The sequence below is a fragment of the Sciurus vulgaris genome (assembly GCF_902686455.1).
Source record: "Sciurus vulgaris genome assembly, chromosome: 1".
Lineage (NCBI taxonomy): Eukaryota > Metazoa > Chordata > Mammalia > Rodentia > Sciuridae > Sciurus > Sciurus vulgaris.
Window position 1 is genome coordinate 62112052 of NC_136461.1, and position 17928 is coordinate 62129979.

Genomic DNA, 17928 nt, shown 5'->3' on the forward strand with positions numbered 1-17928 from the left:
GGATAGGAATAGGAAAGAGTAGAATGAATCAGACAAAACTTTCCTATGTTCATATATGAACACACATCAGTGAAACTTCACTTCATATACAACAGCAAGAATGGGATCCTAATTGGTATAAGTTATATTCCATATCTGTAAAATATGTCAAAATATACTCTATTGTCATGTATATCTAAGAAGAACAAGTTTTTAAAAAAGAAAATATGACTTTGGAAGAGAAAATCATTTTCTAATGCATACTTTGAAAATATAATCAACTGAAAATAATTTTATTCATGTTACCAATTAGAAAAAACTGATATGCTTTTTTTATTAAAAAACTAGTCTGAAATTATAATTCAAAACATTTTCAATTCTCAACCAAGACCAAAATTACTTGCAGTAATATTATATATACAAAAACTATGTAAATAGTACTATACAACAGTGAAATTCAAAGAATAAATCAGTGAATGAAAATACATATACATTGTGATTGTTTAGATGACTCAATTTGTCATAACTATTCTCACAAAGTTTTTAAACACAATATCATTAAAGTTCAAATATCCATTATACTAATTGATATTTAATTTTATTTGAAGATATTGAATACAAGAGCAGCCAGTAACAATGATGAGACTAGCCTTGTCAAAAATTAGCATCATAAATTAGAACATTAAATGATGTTGTTTTCAAATAAATATAAGAACATCTTGTTAAAATGTATTATTTAAAATACATGGTAGAACAATAATTATCAAATAATTTTGGCATAACTTAATTACTGTATAAAATATATAATTTTATCCTTACCACAATTCAAAGTTAAACTAACTTTAAAATAGAATAAGAGTTTAAAAGTAAAAAATAAAAACAGAACAGTATTAGGATAAAAGATTTCATCTTTTACTAATCCTAGTGTTGGGAAGGACTTTTAAAATCATTACATAAAATATAGGAACCAAAATAGTCACTGAATTGATCATATTAAAATTAAAATTTTCTGAATAGCAAAGGAAAGCTATGATGAAGGCAAATTTAGCTGACATGATCTTTTATAAATTAAGTGGAATAAAACCCTACATAGCAACCCCACATCAATAAAACAATGAACAAAATTTATAAATGAACAAAGAAAATAGACAAAGGGAAATTACTAAGAAAAGTGTACAATATAAAATAGTTTATCTTCACTAATATTAAGTATGATATAAGTTTAATCTTCATGCTCCTGGTAAAAAATCATATGGTTTGTTAGTTGAGGCATTAACAAAGGAAGTATATATGCAAATTTATTTAAGTTTTAGGAATACTTTTATTTAAGTCTTAGAACTATTTCAAAACTAACTGTGAAGTAAGAGGGAAAATAAAATGACCCCTGAGATGAGATTTTAAATGAACAATTAAGTGATGGATCATAGTGGAAGTAAACGTTATAGTAATAGGAAAGGGTTTATTAGGAAAAGAGCCATTAAGAAATTTCTAGTCATGGACAAGGGTTATAAAAATGAGAAATAACTGGAAATGTGTATATGGTTTCAGAAGTATAGAATGAACACCATCATAATGTCAGAAAATCTGCCTTTAAATAAGAACAAGTGAATTTAAAAGATGAAGTCTGGAAAATGAGATAAATAAAAATAAAAATGCACATATGTGAGCCAGTCTTTTGCTTGATATAAAATTAGCCACCCCCTTCCAGTTACTTGCCCAAAAAAGAAAAAAAGGTTGAATACTGATGGGAACTAAGTTGTTGAAGGGTATCAGGTAGATTTCTAGCCTTTCCATGCAAGAATTCAGGCAAGAATATTGCTATATTTCATGAACACAGTACCTTTACATACAGAACAAATGATTACTTCAAGTTGTGTGCTTATCAAATGGCCTAGGACTATCCTGCCAGTGTTTCCTAACAGGTTCCAGAAGGTCAAGGCATGCAGATATGTAAGTGTTCTGTGTGAATCATAGCTGAAAATCAGTTATGAAATATCTTAATAGTATTTTCAGTGAGGGAAAACAGACCCACCTTATTGAAGAATATTAAGAAGAAGGGAATTAGTATTTATATTTTTATTTTTATTTGCCTTGTGAATCTTAGGAGATGATATATTTATACATTTTTTATATTAAGGTTTATAAGTATTTACTGACTTTTAGATAGATTTTTAACATAAGATGTTCAAAGAAGCCAATAATTTTATCATTTGCCCTAATTTATAAGGATCTTCCTTATAACTAATAAATTACAACTTATAACTTCCCTGATTTCTGTCTTAAGTTTAATTTTCCATCACTCACTTCTATGCACAAAGTGTTGAACAGTACTATAAGAACTTTCTATTTCCTTTCTCTTTCCCTTTTCAAGGATTACGAATGCATTAGATAAATCCTCGTTCAACTTTTATTTTCTAGTGATCTGTCAATTGACTGTGGCAACCTCACAGCTCTGAATCTCAAATTATGTATTAATATAGCATCTACTTCCTGATTTTAAAAACTAATCCTACAACTACTTGGTTTCAAATCTTACTCACATCTGTGGAGCTAGGTATAATTAGTGATGTCATTGATTTCTTCAGCAAAGGAATGGATGCCAAGACAAAACTAAATATGCAAGAGATTCCTTGGGAATCAACAGTTTTTAAAGAAACCATGAAGGTAGCAGGATTAAGTTGGGAAAGCTAGTCTCTACCTGCCCAAGACAGATGTATAGAGCAAGTCCATCTGTTTGAAAATTCCAGGCTAACACTGAGCAAAAATAAAAAAGATCCTTATAAAGTTCCCTTAATAATTATCTAGATTCTACCTAGAGAATAATATGACCTTGCCTTGAAAGCAGAGGTAAACTTTAAGAAAACTAACAATTGGAGCTAACAGCTAACCACACTCCTTGCATCTGAGCAGCAACAACTGGTATTTATCATTGTATGCCTCTATCCTAGTCTTACAAAGGAAGAAAATACCAGAGTCTTCTCCCTTTAGTCCATAAAATCTCTGAGTAAAGGAAATATGTCTTATTTTATTTTTACTTCCAGTGACTAAGAGAGGACTTGATACCTATAATGCATGTAATAAATAGCTGCAAATCTTTATTAAATTGTTAAATTTAGCCCCCAATATGCTGACAGGGTCATTAAACAATAGGTTGTCTTATAAACTGTTAATATTGCTTCTTTGGATCTCAAAAGAAAAAAAAAACCTTAAGTAAACTTTAATTATCTTTAGCCTTTGGTAGTCTTTATAGATTCTTTTAATAAATATCATATTTTTCTACCTGACAGGAGAAGCTGCTACTTCCCAAGAGACTTAATAGTTAAGATATTTCCAACTCCTTAAATTATACTCATAAGGCGTAAGTGACTAACGAAATTGGTTTTGAATCTGTATAACCTTCTCACTTCCACACTATAAAATCAGTCCCTGTCCAGTGAGTTTTTCTTAGATGTGCCCCATGTCCTACTAGTTTCAACATAAAACTTGCATAATTCCAACTTTTAAAGTCTTACAGTTTATACAGTGCTAGAGTCATTATAAGTATTCAAACAATACAACTTGAAATTATTTCTGGTAAGGCCTAAAAACGACTACGCCAATAACAAAGGGCATATTTTAGAGAAGTTATAAGAATGTGACTATAAAACTTATTCTTGGCATTATATAAGCTAGGGTAACATTATAACAGCTTATGAATTTTATAAACACTCACTTTCCAGTATAAGGAAACACTTCCTTCACAAAAGCAATAAAATAAACTTTTCAAAAATTAAAATAACCATACATTTTTAATACTCATATATTAGAATTAGGTGATTGATTCCACATTTTCTAAATTTGATGCAGGATCAATCTTCTCAATATTTTCTTAATCATTTTCTATTAAATAACAAAATAAAGAAGATGGTAAGCTGTAGATTCTATACTTCTTGGTTTATCATATAATGGAACTAATTATTCTTTGTATCTTCTCTCCATATTTGCCTGAATTTGCAGTATATATTAAATTATAAACACAATAAAATATGATTAGTTCTTTGATGCACATAAGCTCAGTCTGACTTGCTAGCTATATTTTACATAATTCTATGGAATGCCATCTATATAGTTTATCATGTCAAAGCAGTACCGAACTCTGCAATGTAAAATGTCCTGAGAAAGGTGAATCCTTCTTTCTTCTCTCTTACTCACATAGGCCATACAACAAATAATCTAGGTTTTCTAATAGTAAAGAGAGAACTATGTCTCACCGAAGATGATATGCAAATGGAAAATAAGCATGTAAAAAGTTCTTCAGTTTTATATGTCATTAAAAGAACTGTACATTAAAGCAAAAAAGGGTAATACTCCATATCTAATAAATGATCAAACTCCAAAACACTGAGAACACCAAAAAGTGGTGAAGATATGCAGATGAGAACTATTATTCATTGCTGGTAAGAATACAAAATATAACAACCACTTTAGAAGACCTGTAGTTTTTTATGAAACTAAATATACTCTTACCATACAACTCAGCAATTATGCTTTATCAAAATGTAATGAAAACTTACATCTGCACAAAAAACATATACATGGATATTTATAGCAATTTTATTCACAATTGCCAAAACTTGGAAGCAACCAAGATGTCCTTCAATAGGTGAATGGATAAATTTCTAGATAATAGAATATTATTTAGTGCTTTTTAAAAAACAAACTCTCAAGTCATGAAAAGGCATGGAGGAAACTTAAATGCATATTGCCAAGTGAAAGGTGCCAAAGTTGACTTTGTACTGTATGCTTCCAACTATATGATATTCAGGAAAAGGCAAGCTATGGAGACTTAAAAATCAGTGGTTGTCAGGAGCAAGGTGGAGAAGGAAGGATGAAAAGAATTTTTAAGGCAGAGAAAAAAATTCAGTATGATACTATAATAATGAATACATGCAATTATACATTTATCGAAACACATAAATGACCAATACCAAGAGTGAAACCAATGTGAATTAGAAACTCTGAGTGATGATTTTTTTTTATTATAGTTTCATTAATTATAACAAATTAACATTTTGGAGTCAGATGTCCATCCTGGGGGAAGTTGTAAGTTTAGCAGGATAAAGAATATGTGAACACTATCTGTATTTCCTTCTCAATTTTGTTGTGAGGTTAAAATTGCTCTAAAAATTGTTTACCAATTGAAAGGAAGATAATTAATTTATGGGGCATATGATATAAAACAATTATAAGTTGCTAAAGGCAGTTTTTCTATATTATTTTATATTATAAAAAAATACATGGAATTTTTATGCAAAATTAAAACATTTTATTTTCCAAATCAAGCATAATATTTGATTTAAAAAATAATGTCAACTGTTATAAAGGAATAATCACCTAAAATTTGCCATTTTAATAACCACTGTTAACATCTTGATAAGTATAATTGAACATATTTATAGTATAATTAAAATATAATTCATTTATGTTTTTGTGACATTATTAAAATATAAATAATTCTTCAAGTTTATGAAAGCAAATTGAAATACATAAATCTTTAGAATATGTTGAATAATAATTAATAGAGAGGATTCACAGAGAGGATTATATTTGAGAACATTATTTTATTTAATAGAAATGACATTCAACATGGCATGTATATAATTCCATCAGTATTATTTATGGGAAAAATAACCTTTGGAAGCAAAGCAATAATCAATAAAATATTTTAGAATGGAACCAAATCAGCAATTCTATAGCAATCTTACTTTAGTATAGTTGAATGTCACGTTAGCTTATGTCATACTGGACCTATGCAGTGCCACAAGATTACAAGATATGAGCAATCAGTCAGAAGTGATTGCAAGTAAGAGACCCCTTCCCAAGAAGTTGTATTAGATTACCATATGGATTATTTTTTCTTTTTGTTGATAATTAAGGAGAATCAAACACTTTCTCCAGAAGAAAAGCAAGACAAAGCATGTGAAATTCCAATCTTCATGCCTAAAGGAGGAGGTTTTACTCAAGTTCTAAGAAAAATATTAAACCATAATTTTAGAAAGTAAAGTGTAAAAGAAGAGAGAAATCAACAACCCTTATAATTGTCTGGCCATCACTTTCTTACCTTACAGATACTTTCTTTAACAACATATGGAGACTAAACTATCATAAGGAAGCCTCTGATATGGGGGAAAGCAAAGGAAAAGAGGGAAGCTAGGCTACCTCTTACACCAATATTATAGCAAAATTCTCTCCATCTCCCTCCCCACTGAATCTCTTTTCTTAGCCACAATGGATGTGACCTCTCATGCTATATCTTTTCTAAAATTCATGTTTGAAATATAGGAAACAAATGAAAGAACACCATTCAAATCAACAAAGTATAAGTAGTGGAGAAACTGTCTCTTAGTCAAGCTTAAGTTACTATAATTGTACAAAGCACCAATAAAAAAATGCTGTTTGCTACTACTTCCTAAAAATATGTTTTCCTCAGTAACCTCAGAGGAAAAACCTTGACTTTGCCAGAGCAGATATTACATATATAAGTGCCCCAGAAAAATCCATAATAGTAATATCTAGATTTACTACATCATACTAGTCTCCATGTTTCCCTAAAACTTGATCTAAATGAACCATCATAATCTTATATTTAGGTTAGTCAAATATGCACAAGTAGCAACCAAACCCCTTATTAATCCTGTAAGCCAGGGATAAATTATATCCCAATTACTCCATATATTCAATTTCTTCTATTTTGACCCAAGTTTCTTTTATCAGATACCTTCCTCATGGTCCTTGACTTTTGTTTCTGTATATCATTTATGTTTCTGTATGTCATTTACTATTAAGTCCTGCTCCATAAACTTTGGGTGTATATTTGGACATCTGGCATTTCCTAACTAAATGTAACTTGAACACTCCTCGGGCTCTTTCTACTTTAAATTACTAAAGACATGAGAAAATTTAAGCCCTTTGTATCAAGAACTTTTCATTAAAAGGAGTGAATCTGCTGAATACTTCACCTAATTACTGAATTTTTAATTTCATTCTTGCCTAATCCTTTCTGTTGCTTTGCTCACAGCAATTTTATAATGAACTCTCAGTATTAAATGCTGAAGTTTTCCTGCTGCCCACCCCTTTCCCTACTCCCTCATCCTTTCACTGTTCCTTAGATGATAGGTTTTATTAGGCCACTGGCATCAATTACTACAGTTTCTAATAAACCAGACTCCAGCACACAAAAAACTATGTAGTTGACTGGTAAATAAATAAATAAAAGAATAGTATATCAACTAAGTGAAGTTAACAGGAGATTACAAATGAAGACAGAACAAAATGAAAGGCCAATTTTATATAAAAGAAAAAATAATTTATCAAAAATGAATATTACAATTAAAGATCATTTTAATTAAGAAATTGAGCTGCAAAGTCTGTAATGTTCTATGAATGGAGCCTATAGACAACAAAAAAGTAGAGAACAATAAAATTGTGTTTAGACTGAAAAAAATTCTTCCAAAGTGACATTAATAGTGGCAAGTTTGCAGAATCATCAATAGTCTATATAATAAATATATTTGTCCAAAAATTTCATAACATTCAAAATACTTACAAAGCTCTGATGTTGTATTCTATGTAACTTTGCAGACAATAATCTTTGAAAAATATTTTTTCCTGATTTATATACCTATAATAGTCTTTTACTATAACTATATATACTTATACATACATATTAGTATATCCAAGTAAGTTATAAGTATATAATAATTTGGTTATCAATATACAAGACTTACTGGAAATCTCTTCTATATAAAGCATGCAAAAAATCAAGTAGCATGCTCTGATATAAATGAGTTTCTCTTCTACACAGAGGGTCATAAGAAACAATATGAACTTTATAATTTCACAGAGTACACTATCAACTGGAACAAAATAATACAGTTGCCACTGAGTACCAATGTGAAAAAGGTTTTGAGTAGGATGTATTTGCCTTTTAAACGTGTTATTAATCGAAGGATAACTTTTGTGAGATTTGAGGATTTGTGAACATTACTGTGCTTTATATCTAGAACACAAGTTCTTACTTATTTGAAATCAAACTATTGGTAGTCTGGACATTTTGCAGTCACTTCTTTTTATGCTAATATAATAGAAATATTGTAGCTCTGTCTACTTGGGAATAAGTCCATGTATGAAGGACTTTGTCACAAACACATTAGAAATTTAAGAACTGGATGGGCATGGTGACCCATGCCTGTAATACCAGTGACTCAAGTGGCTGTGGCAGGAAGATCGAAAGTTCTAAGCCAGCCTCAGCAATTTAGCAAGGCCCTAAGCAACTTACTGAGACCCTGTCTCAAAATAAAAAATAAAAATGACTGGGGATGCAGCTCATTGGTTAAGTACCCTGGGTTCAATCCTTGGTATGAAAGAAAGAAAGGAAAGAAGGAAGGAAGGAAGGAAGGAAGGAAGGAAGGAAGGAAGGAAGGAAGGAAGGAAGGAAGGAAGGAAGGAAGGAAGGAGGGAGGGAGGGAGGGAGGGAGGGAGGGAGGGAGGGAGGGAGGGGAGGAAGGAAGGAAGAAGGAGGAGGAGGAGGAGGAAGAAAGGAGGTGGGAAGGAAGGAAGGAAGGGAGGGATCATAATTTTTTTTACTCTTGTTAACTCCAGTATAATGTTGAGTCTTCATTTCCACCATTACCTAATGTCCAAATCAAAACAAAACCCTAAAGATAGAAAAACTACAAACTTTGTTATCATAGACCTGTAGTCAAAAAAGCAAGCTACATCACATAACTGTATGATTTTATATAAGTTAATTAAAATTGCTGAGTTTTAGTTTCTTTATTTCTAAGATTAGATAAAAATATCCATATCATATCCATAATAAATTGCATACCAGATGCACAATACCTAGCACAGTTCCTGATAACATAGTAGGCATTCAACTAACATAAGCAAATTTCTTTCTATTTTGATATATCCTCAAAGCAATTTGGGATTTATTACAAAATATTGAATGAATGTTATACTATACTTTAATAAGCTAAACATTTCTTTTTTGTTTTAAACTGAATTTATATCAGTTTATTATTTAAATAATTAAATAAAATAATACATCAAAGCATATATTATTAAGTGGTCATAATGTTATTAATGTACTATATTATAATGTTGTAATTAATTATATGAACTTTTTAAAGTATAAATAATAATATTAACAATATAATGGAAGATATTTGAGATTCAAGAAATTCTTCCTAATACTTCATATATTAGGACACTAGTATCTTAAATAAAAATATCTCAAAATAATAAGCTATACTTACATGTTTCCAATGTGTAAGTTTTCCTTGTATATTACTTTCATCCTTGAAAATGATATCCTTCAGGAACCCATTTTCAGATCCTTTGGTTATGTAAATCCATTTTGCTTCATATTCTCTAAAAATTTTTTCTCGGTATCTTTTACACATGAAGAAAGGACTTATTATAAGGGAAGAAAAAATATCCAATAAGTTTTTGTTAGGAAATAAGAAAAAACTACTCATAAATTTACCACATCTTAGTATAGTGATGAATTTAATATAATATTTGTTTTTCCTTATTAGTATATCATACAATATATGGACTAGGTTTGTTTGTCAACATTCATTAAAGAATGAATGTGTGAAATTTCTGCTACTATGAATTTACAAATGATTTTGTTCTTATATCTATCTATGTTTTTAAAATATAATTGCAGGAAGAAGAACATAACTAAACTATCAATATGAATATAAGACAACCAATGTGAAGTCTGTTTTTTCCTCCCCAGTGAAGAAATAATTTTTACTGTGGTAAAAATACTTACTACATCACAAAAATTATATTTGTAGTGCATTACATATACTAGTACTCTTGATCTGTACTATCCAACAGAATATAGATCATAATATAATTCTAAATTTACTACTGGACGGACTAAAAAGAGATAAAAAGGAGTAACTAAGGTTAATTTTGGTACTATGGTTTAACATAATACATACAAAATATTACTCAGTGAATAATATCTACAAACTAACATCATACTTTATCATAAAATACTGAATGTTTTATCCTCTAAGATCCAAAACAAAGGAGGGATATGCCCTGTCATCACACTTACTGAATATTATTCTAGAACAACTACCTAGTCAAGTAAGGAAACAGAAAGAAACATACAGAATGACTTATCTTTGACTACAGATGCAAAATTTTTGAATATTAGAAAAAAGAATTCATCGAGGTAAGCAAAGTATAGCAACATTCTGCTTATGTATTACAAAACTCAATGTATCAACAAATTAATGGAGGAAAAATGTATGGTTACATAAATAGATGCAGAAAAAGCATTGGAAAAAATTTATTAAGGCAATCTTTATTCAACAATCTTTGTAAGAAGGCATCAAATTAAACTACTCTCATATCATGGAAACAGTTTACCAAATATCAATAACATAAATTCAATGTGACAAAACAGAAAAATCATGTAAATTCAAATGATGAACAAGGTAAGTTTATTGTTACCATTATTACTTAATAGCAGAAGTACTACAAAAATAATCTAAGGAAACTAATTCCTACTTCTCATATGTCTTAAGTGGGTACTATTTCTTCATTCAAACTACTTTTATTGGTGACCTAGAAAATACTTAGGGTAAGATGTATTAAAAGAATAAAATTTTTAATGATTTAAACAAAACAGAAGGTTACTTCTCATGCTTAACTGTCTAGGTTTTTGGGTATCCCTGTTTCATAAACTCATTTGATCTTGTTTTGCCACACCCAAGAACACTGTGATCAATCATATGATAGATGTATCCCATTATATTGCAAAGGGAATACATGAAAACAAGTGAAACATAACAACCATTCAAGCAAGTAAAGCAGAAACTGTACTCTTTACTCATGCTTACTTGCAAAGGAAACAAAAAATGTAATCAGCATTGTTGGTGGGGTTGCAAATTACTGCAACCACTCTGGAAAACAGTATGGAGATTCCTCAGAAAACCTGTAATGGAACCACCATTTGACCTAGCTATCCCACTCCTTGGCCTATACCCAAAGGACTTAAAATCAGCATACTACAGAGATACAGCCACATCAATGTTCATTGCTGCTCAATTCACCATAGCCAGATTGTGGAACCAACCTAGATGTCCTTCAATTGATGAATGGATAAAGAAACTGTGGCATCTATATACAATGGAATATTACTCCACCATAAAGAATGATAAAATTATGGCATTTGCAGGCAAATGGATGAAACTGGAGAATATCATGCTAAGTGAGATAAGCCAATCTCAAAAAACCAAAGGACAAATGATCTTGTTGATAAGTGGATGATGACATATAATGGGGGGGTGGGAGGGGTTAGCGTTTAGGTTAGGGTTAGGTTTAGGGTTAGGGTTAGGGAGGGGGGCAAGAATGGAGGAAGGAAGGACTGTATAGAGGGAAAAGAGGGGTGGGTGGAGTGGGGGGGAAGGGGGAAAAATGGCAGAATGAATCAAACAACATTGCCCTGTGTAAATTTATGATTACACGAATGGTATGCCTTTACTCCATGTACAGAGAATCAAAATGTATCCCATTTGTTTACAATAAAAAAAAAAAGCTGAAAAAAAAAAGAATAGCTTATGTTGGGTTGTTATCAATAAGATATTTTGATATATTTTATATAATCCCATTTTAACATATTTATATTGCCTCTTTTATCTGAATCTACATAAAAATCACTATATATTTTTTTAAAAATGTAATCAGATGAACAAGCTTAGCCACAAAAGAAATTTTAAGATAATCTCTACAGTTCAGTCAACTGCCAAAAGGAAAGAGAATAATGGATTTTTAGGGGAAAGGTAGTATCCTGCAAATGTCCAAAATGTACTCGTGAGAGAACAAATTCCTTAATACCATAAGCTTACGTGCTCTTATAAGTAGAGACAGATCATGAAGAAATAAAACATTAAATATATATTAAGTTAATTACTTTTTATTTAGGTTAATCTAGGATAATATTGCTAAGAAGAGATAAGATATACTACGGATCTCAGGAAAACATTCCATCTAGAGCAAACATCTAGTGCAAAAGTCCAGGAAGGAGTATACTTGAGGAGGCAAGATCACACATGGCATGTTTGAAGAACAGGAGGAAAGTCACTGAAATGGAAAATCATTGAACTTTAAACAGAAAAGTGACTTTGAAATGATCACTCTGGGAAGAAAAGTTCTGGAATAGAGATATAAAGAATTCTGTGGAAACTGTCCTCAATGAAACGACCATAACCAGTGAAAATTATTTTTTTTTTAATTTAAAGATCTTGGGAAATTCTCCAAAGATAGTGTAGCACAGTGAATAAATATTTAATTAACAAAATCTATAGTCTCATTAACTTAATATTTTCATTTTCTTAATATATAAACATACCCTAACAATGAGAATTTGTGCCATTTAAACCACGAGTTGCTTTCTTCTTCCTTTTCTTTCTTTTCAACCCAGTTCAGCATGACAGAAATTCTACTGTGAGTAGGTACAGTCCGGAACACAGAACCCCTCTTCCATCAGGACCCAGCTGAGAGCTAAAGTATCTCACCAAAAAGAGAAAGGCACCAGTATTTTCTCGTACCTTACCCCAAGCTCCATGTTTCGGAGGCATTATGCCAGGCAAGAATGACTGATGACTGAACCCTTTTCCCTCTTCAGTTCTCGCTCAGGACAAAAGCTCTAACCTAGGTTCAATACATACAGAATACAGAAACTTTGCTCTTACCTCAACTCACTTGTAGGGTGGAGATTCTACATCATGTGAAATTATCCTAATTCAGCACTCTGCTTATGAAAGAAGGATGTAACTGAGAGAACTGTACCACTGACTCTTCTCCTGCTCCACAGAAGTGGCAGAGGTTCTACTCAGGAATAAATGCAGCATATCTGGATCCACTCTGACCTTAACAAGACAACTGACTTTATGCAACAGAGTGTCAGGGGAAGTTCAAGCCTAAGAGCATTATTAAAACAATGAAAATTGTGCAATTAAGAGGAGGCTGGTGGCTTAAAGGAAACAGTTGACTAGTTTGAAGTTACCAAAAAGAACAAGGGAAAGAGTTAAGCAGAGTCCTTCCAGGGTCAAAACAAACTGCAAAGACTGGATTCAAAGTTACCCAGTAATGGAGCCCAATTTAGAATATATATATTCGATATATATATATATATCAAACTATGGAGCAATTTATGTTCCAGAGCAATGTCAGAAACAGAAAAAATTAATAGTAATTAAGTGGCAATTAGTGGAAGCTTACAGGGGTACTATAACAGAGGAGTACAGAGAATTTAACAGAGAAATCAAGAAAAAGAAAAAAGAAGGCCCTGCTAAAATGAGGGTCATCTCTGGAATAAATGCACATGGTCAAACATGAACCCTCTAATGAGCACTTTCAGAAGCTAAACAATTCAGGGAACATACATTTTACTAAAATAATCTAGCCAAATCATTAAATTGACAAATAAATGAACAACAGGAAATCCTGGATGGAGGTACAGTGTACTGGTTTGTTCAATATATAAGCTAAAATGTTCAATTTTCAACCACAATTTTTGAGACAAGCAAAGTAACAAACATTGCAAATTATACATAAGGGACAACCAAAACTGCCTATGAAAGACACAGATGACAAACTTAACAAAGACTTCAAGGCAGGTATTATGGTCAAAGAAAATCAAGCTTAAATGTATGATAACAATGCCTTTTTCAAATACAGACTATCACTAAAAACAAATATTAAGAGTAAACAAAAATACAAACAAATGAAAAACTTAACCAAAGTAGCTCAACATAGATCTAAACTGGAAGAACCAAGTGTTGGAAATTTTGAAAAGACTGTTGGAGATTATGAAATTTGAAAGAACAGAAAAAATATTTAAGATATGAACCAACCCATTAAGTTGAACACCATTAAGTTCATCAACAAGAGTAATAAGAATATGGAGGACAGAAAAGATGGAAAAAGGTAGAGAAAATTATCAGAAGCAATAATGATAAAAAGTTCTGAAACTTGATGAAAAAAAGTATACACATCTAAGAAACCAGTGACCTCAAAAGACCTCAAAAATGAGACTTTTTTGAAGTCACATTCAGACCACTAACTTTGGATTTTTAATCAACATATCCCCAATGTTATTTGAATTAATGAATGTTAGAACAATGAATAGAAAAGCAATTGAATAAATAATTCCACTAAAAGAAAAATTAATTTTTAACATTTACAAGATTATGGAAATGGTCTGGGCCTTGTTTGAGTCTTTGGCTTTACTTTCGACCTGCCATTATAAAAATCCAAAGTTAGTGGTCTGAACATTGCATGAACTTCTCATGGAAGATTTTTTTCTATCATTAATATGAATTATTTTTAAAAATTAGTGTTTTAAGGAAATAAATTATTTCATGTCAAAATATTTTCTTTATATTTCCATCTCAATTTTACTTGAGGCTCCCCAAGCAATGTTGTAAATTGGCTTCTTTATATATACTACTGGTCAAAGGATCTGAATGGTCTGGTTGCCTTAACTACTAAAACTCTCATTACAAAATAGTACATAACTCATGAATTAAAACAAACAAACAAACATGTGGATGGTGGTGAAAGTTTGTTTTGTCTTTGACAAAAGACTTAATTAATCTTTTAAGATCCTTTATGAACAATGTAACTCAGCCTATATCTCAAGACCAAAGAAACTGGAGTGGGAGAGTCTTGGATCTTCCATGGAATTATTTAGATTGCTTCCAATATGCCAAGAACATAGACTACAAAAGAAAATTTTTGAAGAGCTGTAATACATATCAGAGATTAACTTAGGGATGATGAACTCAGTGAATTAGAAAACAAACTTTATTTGCATACACATGTGTAGGCTAAACAGAAATAATAAACACTGATTTTATTATTTTTAAAGGAATCTGTGACCACCCAAAACAAATTAAACTTTGGGACAGATATTAAAATGAATAAGAATGTTCTAAAAGAACAGAAAAATCAAAATAATTAAAAAATGAGAGGACAAGTTAAAGCAGTCTTGATTTTTTAATATGTAAAATAAAAATCAATAGAACACAAAGCAGGACATCATTCAAGTAAATCTAAACCCAAAGTAAGTTATAGCAGCTTTAAAATCAAAATATATTGAAAACAAACTTGAAAAATTGTATAACTTGAAATGATAAAACAGATGAATTCTCCAAGATAGAAATTTGTTTCACCACAGAAAGCAGTCAATATTAGAGAAATCTGGAGGCACGGAGACCCAAAAAAAAAAAAAAAAAAAAATCAAAAACTCAGAACTCCCTTTACCTGGAGTTTTTACCTTTGCCCCACTGAGATTAAAGTTTCATTCAGTCTTTCTTACTCTGGAAAAGGGAGATAATATATTAAAGAATACTATCATAGCTTGAAATTTGCAACTAGAAAGACCCATAAATAAGATTATAATAGACCAGAAATAGTCCTTTAAAAATAAAGACACAAATTAATCAAACCCAATGCTCCTCCCCACTGAACCTATCAAAGGGCCAGATAATAACTTTGGCAATTTAGAAAAAAAAATTAAAAGTCTTCTCTGTCTTATAAAAATAACAATAAATTATTGGATTAACTATTATTTATAATTGTATACACAGATATTAATAATATTGAATATTTTTAAAAGCTTGCAATCTCAAGTTTACAGTTAATTACCTAAGTTCAATAGAAAAATGCTGGGACGTGAGCATCAAAATTCAAATGATGTATTGATTACGGTAAGTTTTCAATGAGAAAGAATATATATTTATCATGCTTTCAAAATATCTAAAAAGTATTAGCTGCAAAAAGCAGTAAATTTAGATATTAATGAAAAATTTAAAGTCATTATGTAACTATTAAGATTTTATAATATGTAATGTTCCATTAATAAATCATAAGCTGCATATGCATAGAAAAAATTACCTATAATTCAAATAGTTATTAATTTAATAGAATACAATTGCCCTATTATAAACTTAGTCTTTAGCTCTATTTCTCCATAAAAAAATTATTAGTTTTCATGTAGTGCTTTCAGTACTATTCTATTGTAAAACAAAGAAAAAAAATTACTGAAAAAATAAAAATTACAATCAGTAGAGTAAAAATAATCATCTTTAGAATATATATACCTCGAAAGATTTTAAAGAGAGTTTAACCCAGAAGCAAGTGAAAGATTATCATTTTCCAGGTAACTCTGGGAGTAGTTGAAAGTAAAAATATAGACAAATGTAATACAATTAGAAATATTAGTTTTCAACATTGCTTTTAAATTCTACTTTCAAATGCATTTATCCATTTGTCTCATCCCATTAAAAGCTTAATGACAACTGTCTCCTCCAGAAACTTCAGAAAAAAAGTAAGCAAATTTACATAAGGTCCTATTTTATAAGATGTATTTATAATGACATTATTACTAGCAGAAATAATAGAAAACATGCTGTCTTCATAATATTAATAATATACAATATAATTGTCAATTACTTTTACTAGTAACACAATAATAGAAAACATAATTCTACATACCCATTGACTTGGCAATTCAAATTCTAGAAACTATTTAAAAAATGTTATGCATAAATATATTAATTGAAGGGGTATCTCCCTAAATTTTTTTTTATAATTTGGGGAAAATAGAAACAATATTCCTGTTCAAAATATTGAGACAGCTTACCTAAATAGAATATACCCATTTGAAAGAATGCATGCAGTTATTTAAAATTAATTCTAAAATAATATTTAATACTACACAAAAATAGAAACAAGCCTATTAGAGATTACAGAATACCAGGTAGAGTCTTTTTTGTAAAAAAAAAATACATATAAATGTATACATATGACCATATATACATATATATGCACTTATTTAAAAATGTGTATTTATACACAATTATCAATAATTACTACTCCTTCTTATGAATATTGCCAAACTGCTGACCAGTTTCATATTTTTATCTTGCTCACACATATATAAATTTTGCCTTTGCTAGTATACACATGGAAATTTGTTACATTCATTTCTTTGTAACTCTTTTAACTTACTACGTTACTGAAATCTTTCAAATTAAACAGATTTTAGAAATAACTCATTATTTTTAACTGCATAATATTTCATACTGTCTTTGCATAACAAATTTATCAATGATGGACACATAAGGTTTTCAAAACTAAAATAACTGTTTCTTTATTCTCTCTCTCTCTCTCTCTCTCTCTCTCTCACACACACACACACACACACACACACACTTTATCTTTGCAGTATAAATTTCAAGAAGTGTTATTGATGATGTAGTCAAGATTCTCCAGAGAAACAGAATCAAAATGAAATAGATATACTTAGAAAGAGAGATTTATTTTAAGGAATTGGCTTACAAAATTGTGGAAGCTGGCAAGTCTGAAATCCAGAGATGGCCAGCAGGAAAGAATTGATATTGCAGTCTTGAGGCAAAATCTGCAGTTTGAGAATGCGAGCAGGGATTCTGTGTTGTAGTATTTTGGCAGAAATACATCTTCAGAAAATCTTAGTATTTGCTCTGAAGATCTTCAACTGATTGGATGAAGCCCACTCACATTACGCAATGTAATTTGCTTCACTCAAAGTCTACGGATTTAAATGTTAATCATACCTAAAAAAATACCTTCACAGAAACATCTAGACTGGGATTTGACCAAACCCTTTAGCAACATTACTTAGCTAAGATGACACCTAAACTATCCTAAATAGGATAACATTTTTATTAATTTAAATTTTAAAAACTACCATTTTGATTCTTAAAATATCTGTAGCAATTCTCACTGATAGTATAATTCCTCTTCCCTTAAATCTTCTTAAGAATTATAAACACACTGTAATATTTTTCAATTTCTTAAGGAAAAGTTGAATCTCATTACTTCTTTAATTTGCAT

General features: G+C 30.3%; 1 protein-coding gene across 1 annotated transcript in view; it reads right to left on the reverse strand.

Moving 5' to 3' along the window:
• Positions 1–17928, reverse strand: part of LRRIQ3 (leucine rich repeats and IQ motif containing 3) — a 192055-nt gene that overhangs the window by 99537 nt on the left and 74590 nt on the right. The window contains exon 5 of the mRNA XM_079129002.1: positions 9279–9435. Coding sequence (XP_078985128.1) covers positions 9279–9435 — 157 coding nt within the window. The remainder of the gene's footprint in view (positions 1–9278; positions 9436–17928) is intronic.